General features: G+C 51.8%; 2 protein-coding genes across 3 annotated transcripts; both read right to left on the bottom strand.

The window, feature by feature from the left end:
* Positions 1-274: 274 nt before the first annotated feature.
* Positions 275-6,628, bottom strand: LRRC73 (leucine rich repeat containing 73). The gene is made up of 6 exons (XM_053937104.1): positions 6,246-6,628; positions 5,616-5,776; positions 4,454-4,576; positions 3,151-3,251; positions 2,418-2,601; positions 275-714 (listed from the first exon to the last, which is right to left on the bottom strand). The coding sequence occupies exons 1-6, from the start codon at positions 6,515-6,517 to the stop codon at positions 644-646; spliced, it is 912 nt and encodes a 303-aa protein (XP_053793079.1). The 5' UTR covers positions 6,518-6,628; the 3' UTR covers positions 275-643.
* A 4,752-nt stretch (positions 6,629-11,380) lies between these two features.
* On the bottom strand, positions 11,381-16,576 carry YIPF3 (Yip1 domain family member 3). 2 transcript variants are annotated; one of them, XM_053937102.1, is made up of 9 exons: positions 16,463-16,576; positions 16,185-16,391; positions 15,996-16,102; positions 15,346-15,391; positions 14,970-15,062; positions 14,504-14,635; positions 13,874-13,987; positions 13,290-13,413; positions 11,381-11,886 (listed from the first exon to the last, which is right to left on the bottom strand). In XM_053937102.1, exons 1-9 carry the CDS (start codon positions 16,541-16,543, stop codon positions 11,765-11,767), a joined length of 1,026 nt encoding a protein of 341 aa, XP_053793077.1. In that variant the 5' UTR covers positions 16,544-16,576; the 3' UTR covers positions 11,381-11,764. The 2 variants fall into 2 exon arrangements, with proteins under 2 accessions (XP_053793077.1, XP_053793078.1); XM_053937103.1 differs by having other exon boundaries at positions 16,467-16,537.
* Between the last annotated feature and the right edge of the window lies 1 nt (position 16,577).

Raw genomic sequence — 16,577 nt, 5'->3', positions numbered from 1 at the left:
CCGGCGCTCCGGGCCCGCAGCTCCTGGCCGGGCCTGGCCTGGCCGGGCCCACAGCGCCTGCCCGTGCCTGGCACCTGCCCGTCCCTGCCGGCACCTGCCCGTCCCTGCCGGCACCTCCCAGACCCTGCCCGTCCCTGCCGGCACCTCCCAGACCCTGCCCGTCCCTGCCGGCATCTCCCAGACCCTGCCCGTCCCTGCCGGCACCTCCCAGACCCTGCCCATCCCTGCCGGCACCTCCCGGGGTCGCACAGTGGCGGAGGCGGACGCTGCCGAGTGGTGCCACCACATATGTGACCTTTATAAAAGTCTCATCGCAACAGCAGTACAAGCGATAGAAAGGACATCTCTTATACACATCTGAATAAATACAGCCTGCGCCCTGTGGGCGCAGCCGGGCGTGGGGGTGGCAGGGCGGCGAGAGCTACACATGCGGCGACGGGGACAATCACAAGCGGCCGACGAGGCGTGTGACGACACAGAGACGTGTGTAGAGATTCGCTTGGAGCGGGCTCCTGCGCTCAGAGCCGAGGGAGGCATCGACAGGAGGTGAGATGTGTGAGAAGAGGGCTGGGGAGCCCAGCGGAGGCTGGGGCTGGCGGGTGCACGGGGCTCTCTCTCGGCAGAAGCAGGCAGGGTAGCCCAGCTACATTTCTGTTTCTGCCAGGAGGCTGTCACCGAGGCCTGATGTCATCAGGACCATCTGGGAGCTGGAATCTGTGTGGAGAGAGGGAGAGAACCATGAGCCATTCGGGCTGCCAGAGAGCGCAGGGCTGTACTCCAGATCCAGAGGTGAGGATGAGGAATTAAAACACAGCAGGGAGGGAAGAAAACTGCTGAGAGAAGTGTGAGATTAAGTAGGAACTAGGCCTGTTCTGGCTACACAGCAGAACAAAATCGATTTTTGGGGATGGGGAGAAAGCAGAGACAGCAGCCAGAGCCCAGAGGAACATCAGGTCTGAGTATCCCCAACATGCAGGTGATCCTGGTTGCACTGGCCAGCCGTGCCCTTACCCAACCCTGCACAGGCCTTTAATTCTACCCTCATCGAGTGTTTTTCAGTAGAGAGATAGTGTCCAGGTGGGGCAGGCTTCAGGCTGCAAGCCAACCAACACCACACAGGGTGGTGGCGTTGCCTTCCCAAGAGCAGGGAATGCTGTGGGCAATCAGCCATGTTACAGCAGCAGAGGCCTGGAAATACTGACTTTCTGCACTGCATGAATGGAGGGTTTGTGCAGCCCTGCCCTGCCTGCCTCGGGGAGGTGAGGGCAGCTTGCTGGCTCTGCCATGGCTCAGAGCCACAGCCAGGAACACTGCAACTCTCCCCACAGCAAGTGAATCAACTGCAAGGAGAATGGGCCTGCATAGCAAGTAAGAAACTTAGCAGGGTACCAGTTTCCCATCCAGAAGCCTTTTGAAACTGAAAAAAACCCTGTTTTTTTCCTGGGTGGGAGGGAGGAGATCTCTAGTGGCAGTCCTGCACATTCAAAACTACTGCAGGGGAATCTCTATTTCAGGAATCAATTTCTGGAAGCTAAATCCAAAACTTGGCCAAACTGTCACTAAATTATTTTTATGGGTTTAACAGATGAGGATCCAGATGTTTTGAGGCTCAAGGATTGGTTGTGCTTGTCTATTGGTAGTCTGATATGAGAATTGTGAGGGGTGAAAGACGAATGAAGGTAAAAAAAAAGCAAACCCTCAAACCAGTTGGATCACAAGGTAGGCATAACAAAATACAATATCATATATACAAACTACACAGACTACTGCTATCTACACTACACAAACTACTGCTATCTCTGTAATACACCTTTTTTCCATTACAAGCAACAGACAGACAGTGGCACCTGGCTAACCCTTCACATGTTTGGGATATAGAGCTAGGAACAGCTGATGCTGTGCAGATTGCAAAGAGGTTCTGGAAACAGTGAGGAATGACACAAGTTTTGGCTAGGATATTTGGCAAAGACTCCCAAGAACTTTAATATTCCTGCCCTTGAGTTTTAAGACTTTCAGATTTTGTTCCTGCAGCATCAGGAAAAATGTCTCAGAGGTACCGTTTCCACTCTTTGCAGCAGCCGCATTGTCCTTGGAGGCTGCCTTTCCAAGAGAGGCACAGCCCAACGCTGTTTAACATTGAAGGTCATGCCTGGAGGCGTATGTATTCCATGGAGGTTGTTTGTATTCCATGGAGGTTGTATGTATTCCATGGAGGTTGTATGCATTCCATGGAGGTTGTTTGTATTCCATGGAGGTTGTATGCATTCCATGGAGGTTGTATGCATTCCAGTTCATGGGGAAAAGGGACAGACGCATTTACCAGCCCCACTGCAAGAGGCCAGTGGCACTGGAAACACCCAAGACACCACAGGAGCCCCTCAGCTTCTGCCCCCCAGCCCAACTCCCAGAGCTCTTACTGTTCTGGCAGATCCAGGGGTTCTTCTCCCTGGCTGTGACTTCATGGAGCTCTGTCTCCTCCTCTTCCTCGCCCTCTGAGAGAAGATCAGAGATCTGCTGCTGCAGCTCAGGACTAATGTTGTTCTCTGCCAGGATGAGTGTCCGTAGGGCTGTGGGGTAATTCTCTACCATGTCCAGCAAGGTCTGAGGGGAGAATAAGATAAACAGGCTGACAAGCATCACAAGGGCTGAGTAGAAAGTGTCAGTGCTTTGTCTCCCTGCGAACTCCAGCCCTCCTCTCCTTACTTCTACCTTCCCTTGACCTCCCTTCATCAGGCTTTATGAGAGACTGAGAACTTCCCATCTTCCTGTGGGAAGAGCTGAGTTTGGATTTTCTGGCTCTATCTAAAGAAGAAGGGAGTGCTCTACACTGTTGCTGTTACATATCCAGGTCCATTCCCTCTTACCAGTAGAAGCTGGAGATCTGAGAGGAGAGTCTGTGAAACTGAGCCTTGGCCTGTGTTTGTCCACAGAGATTTAGTTCTGATTCTCAGCCAAAAATCCAACCCCATTTCTTCCAAGAAAAAGCCACTGGAAAGCAAGAACCCCCCTGGGTGCAGAGAGGGAAGAGGGTGCATGTGGACTCCAGCGTGTGGTTGGAGGCAGGTGTGGGTCCTGGGGCCTCTGCAGACACCCCAGACCTGGGCCCTTGAGGTGCCCGTGATGCTGTAGAGTGACTGTGGGCTCCCATACCTGAGCTGACTGGTTGGTAAGTCCTGTTCCCTCCAAGTCCAGCACTTCGAGGGTTCGACTGGAGGCCACAGCGACAGCGAGCATCCCGGCTACCTGGTCACCTGTGGGAGGAGCAAACCAGGCCTGTCAGCAGTGCCCGCCTTCCCTCATGTAATGCCACATGCCCTCATGTGCCTGGGGCTGTCATGGGAACATCCTCTGAGTATTTCTGCCATCAGACAGCCTTCCAAATCTGTTACTTCTCATGGTGGAAAAAAAGCTGTTAACTGAGAAAAGAGACAAGGAAAGGTGCACCATTTTGTGGTTATGGGAGCAGTCACTGATTATCAGGGGAACACAAAGGAACACTGTGAGATTGGTTTTATTCCCCAAAGAACCATATCTTCCCAAATCTCCTTCCTGCTCAAGGAGGCAAGGGCCTTTAACAGTTCCTGTAGGGCATCCCAGACACAGAATAGCAGCTGAATACTTCAGTCTAGGGAAAGGCTGGAGTCAGACAGAGGACTCTGCACCAGCTGGCAGACTGCCTCCCTGGAAAGGGGGTAGACTTTGACAGGGGATGCAGCATGATGAGGAGCATTGAAGATTGATGTCGGTGAAGAGACGACTCCAGAATGTGTTCTGACATTCTCTGTCGAGTGTCAAGATGCCATACAACTGAGACACCTTCTCTTGGAACAAAACCCAAACTGTCAAGTAACACCTGGGGCTTTTCCTGTCCAAGAGGAGGTACCTGGGCAGAGAAGAGGGCCTGGGGGAGGCTCTGCTGGCAGACAGGTTGAGGAGGGGAGTGTCATCCTGATGCTCAGGCATGGCCCAATCTCCTCTTCACCACCTTGCAGCAGAGCGGGAGAGAGTTTGTTTCTATGGCAACGAGTGCCAGGCTCTCCTCCTCCTCCTCCCTGCTCCTCCAGGAAGATGAAGGGGGGAGCGTGGGGACATACTGCATCTGCCAAGCCAGCTTCAGCACCCAGGGCTTCAGGAAAAAGGAAGACATGGAGGGTCAAACATGACGACAAAGGCAGTGGAGTGGGCAAGGCACAGCCACCTTTCTGCACCTCCCTGCGGGGCATGTGGCCACCTCACAGAAGCAGAGCAGTGAGGGTGGCTTCTCCTACAGCTGAAGGTGCCTGGCAGGGTTAACTTGCTGCTGGGGAACAGAGAGCACCTATGCAAGGAACTGCCCTATCCTGCTGTTGATGCTCTACCGCCTTTCCAGAGCTTGGTCCTTGGCCACCCACTGGTGCAAATCACACAAATGCTGAGAGGCAGGTGTGCTCCTCGTCCCCGGCCCCCAGCTTACCTAGGGGGTTGTAGTCCAGGTTCAGCACGCGGAGCTGTGAGCTGTGAGCCACTGCAATGGCTAGGCGTCCCCAGCCTTTACTTGTGATGCCTGGGTTGGCGCTCAGTGTTAGCTCTTTGAGGCCTGGAGAAGAGAGAGAAGCCAAACCAGAGCCTTAGGGTCCCCAAAGCAGTCACAGGAGAACTTGTTCAGCCCACCAGAACAGCTTTGGGTTGTGTCCCCTGTACTCTGTAGGGCTTAAGGGCTTGGTCTGCTTTGACAACTGTCATCACATATTTCAGTGATCAGTGAAATATTTCACTGCCTTCAGCTGTGGCCCTTCATCTAACCGTGCTGCAACTGCCTCATTTATCTGCTCTCCCAACCTGCATCCTGCTTACCCTAAATAGCAAACACAATGGAAACTAAGGGGTGTGTGAGACAACTGACTGGGCAAAGAAGGTGGCATGAAGTGACAGGCTGGAGAGAGGATAACAGGGACAGTAGGCTCTGAAGCCTGCACCTGAGAGGGGTGGCCAGGAGAGATAACAGCATCAGTTGCATTGTGCACACACAGAGGAGGAGGTGCTGGGAAAAGGTGGAAAGCACTTTGAGGGTCAGAAGAAAGGAGTGGTATTACCTCAGCACATGCCAGCTCTCAGCTTGAATGGGTCACTGGCCTCACACCACCAAAGATCATTCCCTGCAAAGACCTGAGTCGGCACGAAGGCTGTGACTATGCAACTACACACTCATGGAGTGCACCCGCAAGCAGGGACAACTCCCAGGCACTCATAATAAAGCTAAGTGCTCAGGTAGGGGCACACAATATATTTATCTATGGTGATTATCAACACACAAATGCAAAATAATAAATTCCAAGTCCAAGCTCTCCTCTCCTCCAGTTTCAATGCTGCTGACATGAACCAGAAACAACCTGTTAGTCCCTGAACTCCAAACTGCTAGCAGGAGAGATCAGTAGCAGAAAGCCCAAACCTGCCCAAGGGAATCACTCATCTATTATTTGGCTTATCTGCTTTTCTTAAGTTAGGGGAAATAAATCCTTAGCCCTGGCAAACCGTAGAGCCTGCTTCCTCTAGGGCTGAGGATTTAGTGCTGCATACATCTGATCTATATGAAAGCTCCACCAGTCATTGAGCAGCCCACAGCCCCTGGTGCTTACCAGACTTGGCCCCATCAGGCGGCAGGAGCCCACAGATAAGGTTGATGCCTTCATCACCCAGCATGCAGTCTCCTAGATCCAGAGCCACCAGCGAAGGGTGGATGGAGAGAGCAGGGTTGAGGAGGGCCAAGCCTGCATCTGTCAAGGGACTCCCATGGAGGCTGTGCAGGTAAAAGGGAAAATTACTACGGAGCCTTCTTCCTGGGGGCTAACTAACCTGACAGGGAGGAAGAAGCAGTCTAATGAGGTGGATGACAAATACTAACCCCAAGTGGGCAAAAAGCTTTGGGAAGTCTCTGTCACTAGGGTCGGCTGACCGCTACGGTGGCCCTTCTCTCCCGGCCGGGACGAGTGGTGCAGGGAATGCCAGCGTTGAAGGGGCAGCCCCACCACCGGGGCTGGAAGACCGAGACTGGGAGGTAGGGCCGTGCCCAGCCGGCGGGGGCAGAGGTGGCTCCCTCCCAGCCAGGTGATGGGCAGGGGCTTATCCTCCGCAGCACCAAGGTCATTTTCCCTCCGACAAGACTCAAATTCAGGGACTGGCCCCGAGCTGAGAGTCCCCCAAAAAAGCCGTCCCCGCCCGGGAGAGGACCGGCACCCCCTCGGCAGCCGCCGCCGCACTGTACTCACAAGAGGGACTGAACGGAGCGGTTCGTCTTCAGGGCCTCGGCCAGCTGCTTGACGCGGTTGATGTTGGAGACGATGCCCAGGTTGAGGTTGAGCTGAGCGAGGGAGCGGGATTCGGCTACCCCGCGGCAGACGTGCCCGAAGTCCCGCTCGGAGAGCTGGCAGCCCCGCAGCGACAGCAGCCGCACCGAGTTCTCCCGCAGGCTCTCGCAGATGTCCCGGATCTCCGCCCCTGACAGTGTCTCCCCGGAGATCTGGATAGACCCCGGCAGCATCTTCCTCCGGCTCGGAGTGCCGCCGATCCCGGGGCCGCGCAGCCCGGGCGCCGGGGGAGAGCCGCGCTGCGGGCCGGGGCGGGCGCCGCCGCTGCTGCCGCCGCCGCTGCCGGGCAGTCCCGGCCCGGCCCACCGCGGCCCCGGGGGCGGCACCGCGCTGCCTCACCGGCGGTCGCCGGGCCGCCCCGCTCCGCCCGGCGGGGCGGTGTGACCGAGGGCAGCCATCGGCGGGGGCTGATCCGCACCGGGCCGCAGGGTCGCGCCGCCCCGCAGCGCCGGGCGGGGGCCGGGCAGTCCCGCGGGTCCCCGCCCCGCTCCGCCCGCACCTGCCGGGCCGCCCCGCCTTCCCCCGGCCGCCGCTCCGAGCCCTCCTCCCCGCCCGGCCAGCGCCTCCCCGCGCAACGGAGCAGGCGTAGAGGGGGGGTCCGGCATCCCTCATCCCACCCCGGCATCCCGCCCGGCATCTTGGGCCCCGACGCCACTCAAAGCCCGCGAGGGGCGACGGCAGCGCCCGATGGCACCTGCCCGCTGCCCTGAGGAGATGGCGGGGCCAGGGCCGGCCGGGCTGGGTCCCCGACACTGGGGGTGCAGGAGGGGAGGGAGGGCGTAAGAAGCACCTGGGAAAGGCTCTCCATGCCAGCCCTGCTCCCACCTGGTGAAAGAGGCCCATGCCATTGGGGCCATGGTGCACTCTGGATGCTTGGTCTGAGAAACTGTGGTGTTCCATGGCTTCAGCGGCTTTTAATACTTAAACTCACTAAACCTGAATCCTCAACCCATGACTTAGTGGCGAGGTCAATCTGATCTGCTCCTCATAGCCCAGAGCGTGCAAGAGCCAGTGCTTGGAGGCTGCTGCCTGGAGGTGAAACTGGAGGGCTGGGGAAGGGCCACAAACTTCCTTATCCCCGAGCACACAGCCTCTGCCCTCAGCCTGACCTGAGGTAAGTGGGGCACACCCCACCTCCTGCTAATTCACAGGTATGGATCACAGGGATTTGTCCCCTCTCTCCCCATTGAGTAATCCTGTTCTTGGAGAGAAATAGGAAGCAGGGCCCCTGCGTTTTCAACTTCACTGAGCTGAGAAAGGAAGGCAGTGATGTGGAAATTAGGTTAAACCGCCTAAGTAGGCAGCTTTCTGCACGTAACTAATCTGGCTGCTGCATATAGCAGTGCTCAAATGAATTCCAGCCCAGTGGGTAGCACTGGGAAAAAACAGGCTCCTCTGTTTGATTTGCAGGCCAGGGCCCAGGAGAGGGGATGGAAAGTGAAAAGAAAACTAGGGTGTGGAGGGAGATATGGAGCACTTCTCCTCCGTTGAAATAGAGGAGGAGATCACCTGAGCTGAGGATGCATGTTAGGTCCTGGATGAGGCAGAGGGAGCAGCGGCTTTAAGACTTTTGCTTAAACTCCCAATGTGGGTATCACCACACCCTTTAAGTAATCCATGCTGTTCTCTAGAGTACCTACACACCCTCCTCTTTCTTTCCCTGTTGCACAGAGATGCATGACCTTGATATTGTTCCTGCAAGAGACACCAAGAACAAACTACTGGCCTCGCAATTCATCTGTGCTGCAATATGAACAGCAGCTGCAAGCATCCAGCTGTGGTAGAGCTGCGGTACTGTGGCTTTCAGAAAAGGAGCAGCTCATGTCTCAGGTCACATTAAAAGACCCAGGTGAGAATGTGATCCTACATATTGCAAGATGGTAAGGGACAGAAGACTGGGTTTCAGAGTTATAGGCAGGGGATAGCCAAGAAAATCCCAGCTGCTGCTACTGTATACAGGTCAACTAGAAGGCTACACTCAGATGCACCTCTCAATTACCTCCAGGCACTACTCAACCCATGCTTTTTTAAACAGACTATTATTAGAGAGGTGCTCAGAGGAGAGCCCTTGGGACATGTCCCACTTCCATTTGACAGCAGCAGTTTCAAAACATTGGTGAAGATGCCCTAGTGCCTCATCATTGCCTGTTGTCAGGAGCCAGAGCACATTGAGGAGACAAGTATCCCACCTACTTTATGCTCAATTCATTGAAAAAGTGGCACAGGACCTAATGGTCCAAAGCTTTGGCTCACCAAACCTAATGCAGGGCTATGCAGAGGGGACTTTGGCAATGCTATTTTGTGTAGAACTAGGTATTTCTTCCTTGTCATGTGCAGTTACCCAGCAAGTATAAGGAAGGTCATTTATTGTTTATCTACTGGGGGCAGAAAGAGTGATGCCACTGAGAGGTAACACATAAACAGAGAAAAATAGTGGATGAACAGCAACTACAGTGAGAGTAGAGACAGGAAAGGAAACAAATGGGAGAAGAAAGAGCCTACCTGTAACCCAAAATCACAACTAAGGTGACCATTAGTGCAACAAGGATAGACTGTAAGAAGAGTTGGACTCTCAGGTACTGAATAGAAGAGGAAGAGATCACAGATGCTTTAATACTCATTTTCAGCTTTAATATACAGCTTTCTCTTTCTAATCTGACAGCTTTATATGTTTGTTCCATATTTAATAAAGAGGGGCACAGAGCTGCCTTTACTCAAAAGGTGGAAATGGTGAGTGGGTTATTTCAGATTTGCTGCAAGGGAGGAGGGCAAAAATGATTTGAAATTTGCTGCAAGAGCTCAGGCAAGAAACAGAGAGATAGTATTGCATGATAGGGTTGTAAGGCTTGCTCTGATAACTAGAAGACTTGAGTAAGCATTGAGATGCCCTCCCACAAGGACTTCATTAAGCCTGCATGCTCAGCATGCTCTCTGGAACTGCAGCATGCACACATTTCTCTGAAAAAACATGTCCTTCTCTGTCAGTGAAAGGCAATGCTGGAGCTCTCAGCCGAGTACTGAATTTCTGGCAGTAAAGAACAGTTCAGCTTCCAGCTGCTGCTGCACAAAGAATTAATCAGGGCCAAAGAACTGGAGCAGAGCAAGCCCCACAGTTTCCAAGAGGGTGTTTGGTTGTCACCCTGATCATGTCCCCAGATGACACAACACATAAGCTGCTCAGGGGAAGCATGAGGAGTTTGCTCATTGCTCTCCTCTGTGCTTTGAGTGAAAACACAGGGCACAGCTTCACCCCTCTGGTTCAGCTCAGTGGCTCAGTGCAGGAGGGAGCACAGATGTTCTCCAATTGTGTCACAGATCAGCAATGGTACAAGTTTGGTGCAGAATGATTTTTTTCTCTCAGCTGAACTTACTCCAGTGACAATTGTCTCTTTCTCCTTTCCTCCCCCCTGCCAGTACTTCCAGAGTTTGCACCAAGAGAAATAGATCCATTCTAGGCTGCCAGGGCAAGAACTTGGAATTAGAAACAAACCTCCCATAGAGATAGAAAGAGGGAAATACCAGAAGCGGCATTACAAACTAACACTTCCATTTTGTCAAGTTTTGAAGTAATAGAAATTCTAGGAGCTTAAAGTGGTTCAATTGGTCCAAAAACCCCCATGGAGACTAACAGCCAAAATAATTAACAATTCCCCCAAGTAGCTTGCTCCGAGTGCTGTTCTTCAGCCAAAATGTCTCCCAAGGAAGGGGGTCAGAAGGGGAGAAGAGAGTGAGGGAACCTGTCTGTTACACATGTGATTGTTAGCAGTGAAGCTTTTTGCTCTTGAAAGGGGAACAAATTATGAATGTGGGAAATAAGCAAATAGTGGAAAGTAGGTCTGTGACTGAAAATAATCAAGTCCTGTCCAGTGACATTTTTTTCAACTGAAGCAGATGAAAAACCTGATTACAGTAGCTGGCACTGTCTTCCTCTCTTTCACTGCACCTTGGCAGTAGTCTGAATGCCACTACAGCTGCATCCTCTCCCATCAATATAAACAAGGGACCAAAGAGTGCAGTTCTGACATACTTCCTTGTGCACTTGTGGGCACACCAAGGAAGGGCTTGGTTTTTTTTCTGCCCAAGTTTAAAGATGAACTTCTCTGAGGGGTGGCTCCTCTCCCTCAGACATCCAGAACCACAGAAGAGAAAAGATGAAAGCCAGTTACCAGCTAACAGCTTCTACTTGCAGACCAGTAGAAGTTTGAGCAGTGAGGGAAGGCTGAACTACTCAGTTGTGAGTTGCTGCAGTGCAGGTAAACCTAGACTGGGCTGCTCTGCTTATCCATCCTTACTGGAGATTTCCTGCATCAATACACTGGAGATTAATATGGCCACTCTATTTCCATTACACGCTCTGCTATTTCTCCCTTTGTTAAAATGGAAACACCAGAGAAAAGCTTCCCAGAGACCCTCAAGGCCCCAAGAGTCTTTTCAAACAAAGGCCTAGACTCAGCTTGAAAAGCCAGGCAGCACATAACAGAATGGGTGTCTGGGGAACAGAATGCCACTCCTGCCCAGAGGTGACAGTCCCATGGCTGGGAGACATGAGGGCCAGCAGCACAAGGGGCTGAACTGGCCTCCTAATAGAAATATCCACTGAAGACCATGCACAAACATGCTGCCCTGCATGTACACAGAGTAACAGGGGCAGAAGGGTGGGAGGAACAAAAGGTACAGTGAAAGCATGGGGACAGATACATTTCTGACATACAGAGCAGAAGGGATGCTGAGGTGAGATAGCAGCTTGGACCAAGTGAAGAGAGAAGGATCAATATGGAACATGACAAGAAAGAGCATGTGGTTAAACACTGTGCTGTTCCTGAAAATCACCAGAGGAGGTAAAGCTCCTGTGCCTTTTGAACTACTATGCCTTTGAAAAAGGTCCCCAGAACAGGACATGTAGCACAGAACATTTGAAAAAGGACAGCAGAAAATGCAAAGAATCCTGCTTTGAGCCTAGGACAGGACAGATGAAGGCGCAGAGACCCAAACACCACGCTCCCATTAGACAAGCAGGCTCAAGCATAAGACATCACTCAGCACCAACATCAATTTAATTCTTCCCTCTTCAGGACAGGAACAGGGCAGATACTCCTGGAGTTACATCAGCAAGCGGAAAGAGGGCTAAGGAACAAACTGTGCTGGGAAATCCCAGCTAAACATGCAGGCAACAGAACCACTCTACTGAAGATAGCCCAGACCTGGATGGGGGAAGAGTGCAGCTCTCCTGAGTCACTGAGGTGTGACTCACCTCTGCTGAGTCCACTCAGCTGCCCAAAACCGTAATGCAGAGGACAGGTCCAGGAAAACAAAACCAAGTTGTCTTCTTGCTGTTTTGTCCTGTTCCTAACAGGCAGCAGGTTACTGTGGCCCTATGCAGCCCCAAAAGTAGTGAAGGAAGCAAGTCCAAGTCTGCAAAACTAGAGGGTCAATGCAATGGCTTTGGCTGTTGTGTTCAATACAGCATTGGAAACAACTGGAATGTCTCGGGCAACTCTCTGAAAGGGTGGCATGTTGGGTCCTTCCAATGTGTCCAGGATACCTGGAGAACAGAAAAAGGGGGAGAAAGGCAAGAATTAGTTCAGATGACAGCAGATGGCACATTTCTTCTTGCTTTTCTCTCTCTCCAGGTAGTGGTTGAGGGTTGCAGGGCCCAGAACAGGCAAAGCACTTGCAGGCAATGGGAGGAGACATCTAGCCCCAAAGACTGAACAGTAGTAATCACTTCCATCCAGAGACCACAGGGTACACATCAGAGCTTGTGCTCGGGGCAGGAAAACTGCATGCTCCCAAAAGGAACACAGATCCTTTTGCTTTGAGGGTGTCAGATCCAGTCCCCTGCCATTTGACCTGAATGCAAGTACTGCCAGAGATGTTGCCCTGCTGAGGGAAATTGATAAAATCATGTTTCTACTTCATCCCAGCACAGATCTCGCTCTTACACCAAGACTCTCTTTTATCCTGAAATACACTTGCAGACTCACATCAGGAGCTGCAGCTGTGCTGCAATGTGGAATTTTTGTCACTGCAATGCAAACAGACCATGCTTGGCAGGAAATACACAGACCAATGCAAATGTCCTCAATTCTCCGTCAATTACCCTCTCAAGATTGATAATCAGTTTTGGAGTGCTTTGAGGAAAATTACTTGGAGTATATTTTATTCTATTTCATCTGCCAAAAAGCTGCAGATCAGAACCTTTGCCATAAAAACAGATTCAGGAAAAGCAAGATTTATATCCAAAAGGACTTGTAATGCTATTATGCTAATTATGCAGATTTATCAGAAATATCACAAACGGGTCTGGCTGCCTAAACTCATAGAACACACTTACAGAATTGCATATTTATTGATCTGGAAACTCTCTAGAGATGGGGTGGGAGAAGAGTTTTGGTTGGTTTTTTTTTTTTTTTTTTAAGCAAGTTGAGACTTCGTTAGGAGAAAAGAAGAAGAGATAGAAAAAGGACGTGAACATCCATGGCCTGGTTAACAGTACCAGCTGGGGAAGATACAGCTTCTGCTATCTGTGCTATACAACAAAAGATACAAAAAGATGTTAAACAAAGAAGGAAAAACACTTATGACACATTTCCTGATCAGAGAAAAGCAACCTGACTTCAACAATATTCAGGAAGGGGCTGGACATCTGCATGCAAGAACAGTCAGTGCTGTTACACTTCACTTGTGGGGAAATAATTAGGATCCTGCCTCACAAATTGGGTCTTAAGTGCTAAAACTCAGTGCACAGTAACTACCCCAATGTTTACCTGCTACCCTACTTGAACAGCTTCTTCTAAAAAGCTAGTGGTAGTGATTTTAGAGTTGGAAACTGGCACAGATGCCCAAAGGACAGATTCAAACCGTCCATCCTTTCTCTCAGAGAGAGAAAAAACAACTTGTCTTCCCCCAGATCTAACAGGATGTCTTTGTATCTCCCTTGCTTACCTTCTACCACCTTGTGATAAGCAAAGTGCAGATAGAGGAGGAAAAGCATATGCAGAGCAGCAAGAGTCCCACACAGGATGAGCCGCTGGGTATGTCCCACGGTGCGTGACACCAAAACAGCAACCTAAGAGAGAGGAGGTGATCAGAGACAGGGCACCTGCTACCTGAGCCTCTGGCACTGCAGTCAGGAACACATGGAAGAACAGGTCAGGCAGTGAGAATCTGCAGGAACACTACACTAAGTCTTTTTCACAGTTTTCACCAACAAATTTGGAGTAATTTGACACTGTTTTGTATAGGTGAACCTTGCCCAGTCTTGTCAAGAGTTCAGAATGCTCAGGCATGGCTCTCCACAGCAGCAAGGGCTGTAAGGGAGTAAATAAACCTCCTGCAGCTGTTAGAATGGGTGAGGATATTAATCCAAGCAGCACCTCCATATAGCAGTGGCCAAAATATGCAGCAGCATAATTTTCTCCACAGCAATTCGTTGGGATGTGAAATGAAACACCAGGCCAAGGAACAGAAAGCAAACACTTCCCTCCCTTTTTTTGTCCCAGAAGGACCCCAGGCTGCCTGTCCCTTACCATTCGTAGTGTAGAGAGTCCACCAACAACCAACCAGAAGATATAGAAGAGGGAGTGGAAGTGGATATTATAGGTGACAAAGAGAGTGATGCAGTGTCCGAAAAGACCGTAGCCCTGACAAAACAAAAATGTCCATGTTATGAGCAGCAGTCCCACACAAAGGGCCATTGATCAAGAGTACGAACAGCCTATTCCTGCAACACTTCACCACAGCAAAGCCTCACAAACCACTCATTCACTGCCGAACAGTCAACCAGAACAACAACTTCAACAGCAGCTCACACACAGATAATCTGTCTGAAGGATTCACAGGTATGTCAGAGATTGTGACAACATGGGAAACAGAGGAAAGATCCTCCAATCCCAGAGAAATTGGAGTTTCCTGGCTTTTTACCACCAGGTTCTCAAATGAGGAAGTGTAAAGCAGGAGACCTGCATGAGGAACTGCCTCTTTGTACTATTGTTGTGCCTGGGATAGGGCAGGTCAGAACATCCTGGAATTCCAGGTTGTCCCAGTGCAGTTACCTGGGACCAGCAGTTTACAAAGACTTTTCCTGTTCTTTGGGAAAAGCTTATTCTGGAACACCATACAGCCAATGTGCATCATAGGGTAGCTCCATGAGTACATACCAACAGTGACAGCATCTGCACCATCGTGATTTGGGCATTGCACAGATATGCCAGGAAATACATGAAAGATGAGACGCCCAGCCAGTAACCGAAGCAGGTGCCAATGGCTGTGCCCATCAGCGTGCCTTCCCTCTGTGGAGACAGTGTCAGGATGAGGAGAACTCAAAGGAGTGACCTGCCAGTACCCAAATTAACCTCTGAGAGTCCCAGACACTTTGTAGGCATTATCAAATAGCTGCCCAGCAGCATTCAGGGGGCCACAGGACCTACACCCCAAGCTCTCCCAGCAGCAGAGTGTCAAGACTTTCTGCTACATCCTTCTTCCCACCCCCAAACCAACATCCTCAAATCAATCTTCTTTTCAGCAGGATGCTTATTCAGTTATAGAAGAGGTTTCCTCTCCTTTTCTAGTGTCATTATTGTACCCAGAGCCCAGTCTACCACTTATCAATGAAACTCGACATACAATGATGGTGTCTGAGGTCTTCATTCCATGCAAAAGAATGGCCACCAGTGTGAAAACCAGCATGAGGGGTCCATACAGCTCGCCTGCAATCTTCTACAGGAGAAGACAGGTGAGGAAAAATTTGGTTAGAGCCCGTGAATATCAGGGTCCCCACCACAGGCAATGTGAAAAGTGCACTGGATGAAGTTTATCACCCGGGTTATCACCTGAGGTTAGGTGACAGCACACTGAGGTTTGGAATAACCATGGAAAGGAGCCACCAACATTTTCAGGAAGAAGAACACCTAACAAACTCAGTCCTTAATAACATGGATTATTACAAGTCTGTGGGACAGTCACTTGGCCATGGAGTCTGATTCAGCAAAAGGGAACTCACCTGTGGGAAATTAATCATCTTCACAGGAATCATGGACTCCAGCAGTCTGCATCACAGGAAAGCAGGGAATGACAACAGCAGCAGGGAGAACAACAGGATAGTTAACAAAATGCTTCATAAGTATAAGATACCATATACCCATTACCAGTGTTTGCTATTGTGTTGACAGGCCTTGAGGGACAGAGGATTCTTTCTAAAGGGTGAAGCAAAGTCACTAAAGAAGGAAAACCTTACTGTCAGTGGGTTAACTTTGCTGAGGAGGGGCAGATTCAATGAAAATGTTTAGGGATCCACTCAGTTATGAGAGATCATTGACAGAACAGCAGGAAGGAAAGGCAGCTTTCCTCAGAAAGGCTCACAAAACTATGCTTCGTTGGACACAACTGTGATGCAAACCCAAGAGAAGCCACATAGGGCAGCCAAGTACAAAAAGAGCCCCTTCTCCTATCCTCAGCAGCAATGCCAGGTGACAGGGCTGCCAGCCCAGCCACAGGACCTCCCTAAGGCGGGCAGGATAATGCACAATGTGTCTGCCCATACGTGAGTCTTCCTGCAGGGCCGACAGCCCACTGCTGCTTGCTCGCTCGGAGCTGACAGCCAGACTCCTGCAGGCACGGAGCCGCTGCCTCCCCGCGCCGGGGGCTGCCCACCTGGCTCGCACTTGGACGGGCTCCACATCGAAGTAGGGCCGGAGAATGTCGATGTTGGCATAGAGGCTGAAGGCCCTGGAGGCTTGTCTCTTCCCCACCTGCCACATCTGCGGAGAGAAGGGAGTGGGCAGGGGCCGGGCGGGCAGGCAGGGACCCCGGGGCCGGAGACGACCGGGGAACAGCGCTCACCTGGTCAGCGACCTGCCGGCCCAGCTGCCCCCGCAGCCCCTTCATGCCCAGGAACTCCCCGTCCTCCTCCTCGCCGGCGCCCGCCTCGCCATCCGCCTCTTCCTCCTCCTCCTCCTTCATGCGCTGGTGCATCTCTCCCATGTCCTCGAAGCTGGAGCCCGACGTGTCGTCCATGTTCTCCATGTCGATGACGGCGGAGCCGCCACCCTGTGCCGGGGCAGACACGGTGTCAGCACCCGCTCGGCCCGGCCCTGCCGCCGCCCCCGGCCCGGCCCCACCTGCATGTTGTCCTCGAAACCGCCCCATTCGGCGGCGGGGGCACCGCTTCTGCCGCCGCCCGCCGCCCCCGGCGCGGCCATGGTGCCCGTCTCGGCCCCGCCGCGCTGGCCCGGA

This window comes from Vidua chalybeata, chromosome 3 (assembly GCF_026979565.1).
Source record: "Vidua chalybeata isolate OUT-0048 chromosome 3, bVidCha1 merged haplotype, whole genome shotgun sequence".
Classification (NCBI taxonomy): domain Eukaryota; kingdom Metazoa; phylum Chordata; class Aves; order Passeriformes; family Viduidae; genus Vidua; species Vidua chalybeata.
This window is presented reverse-complemented; position numbering and strand designations above follow the sequence as displayed.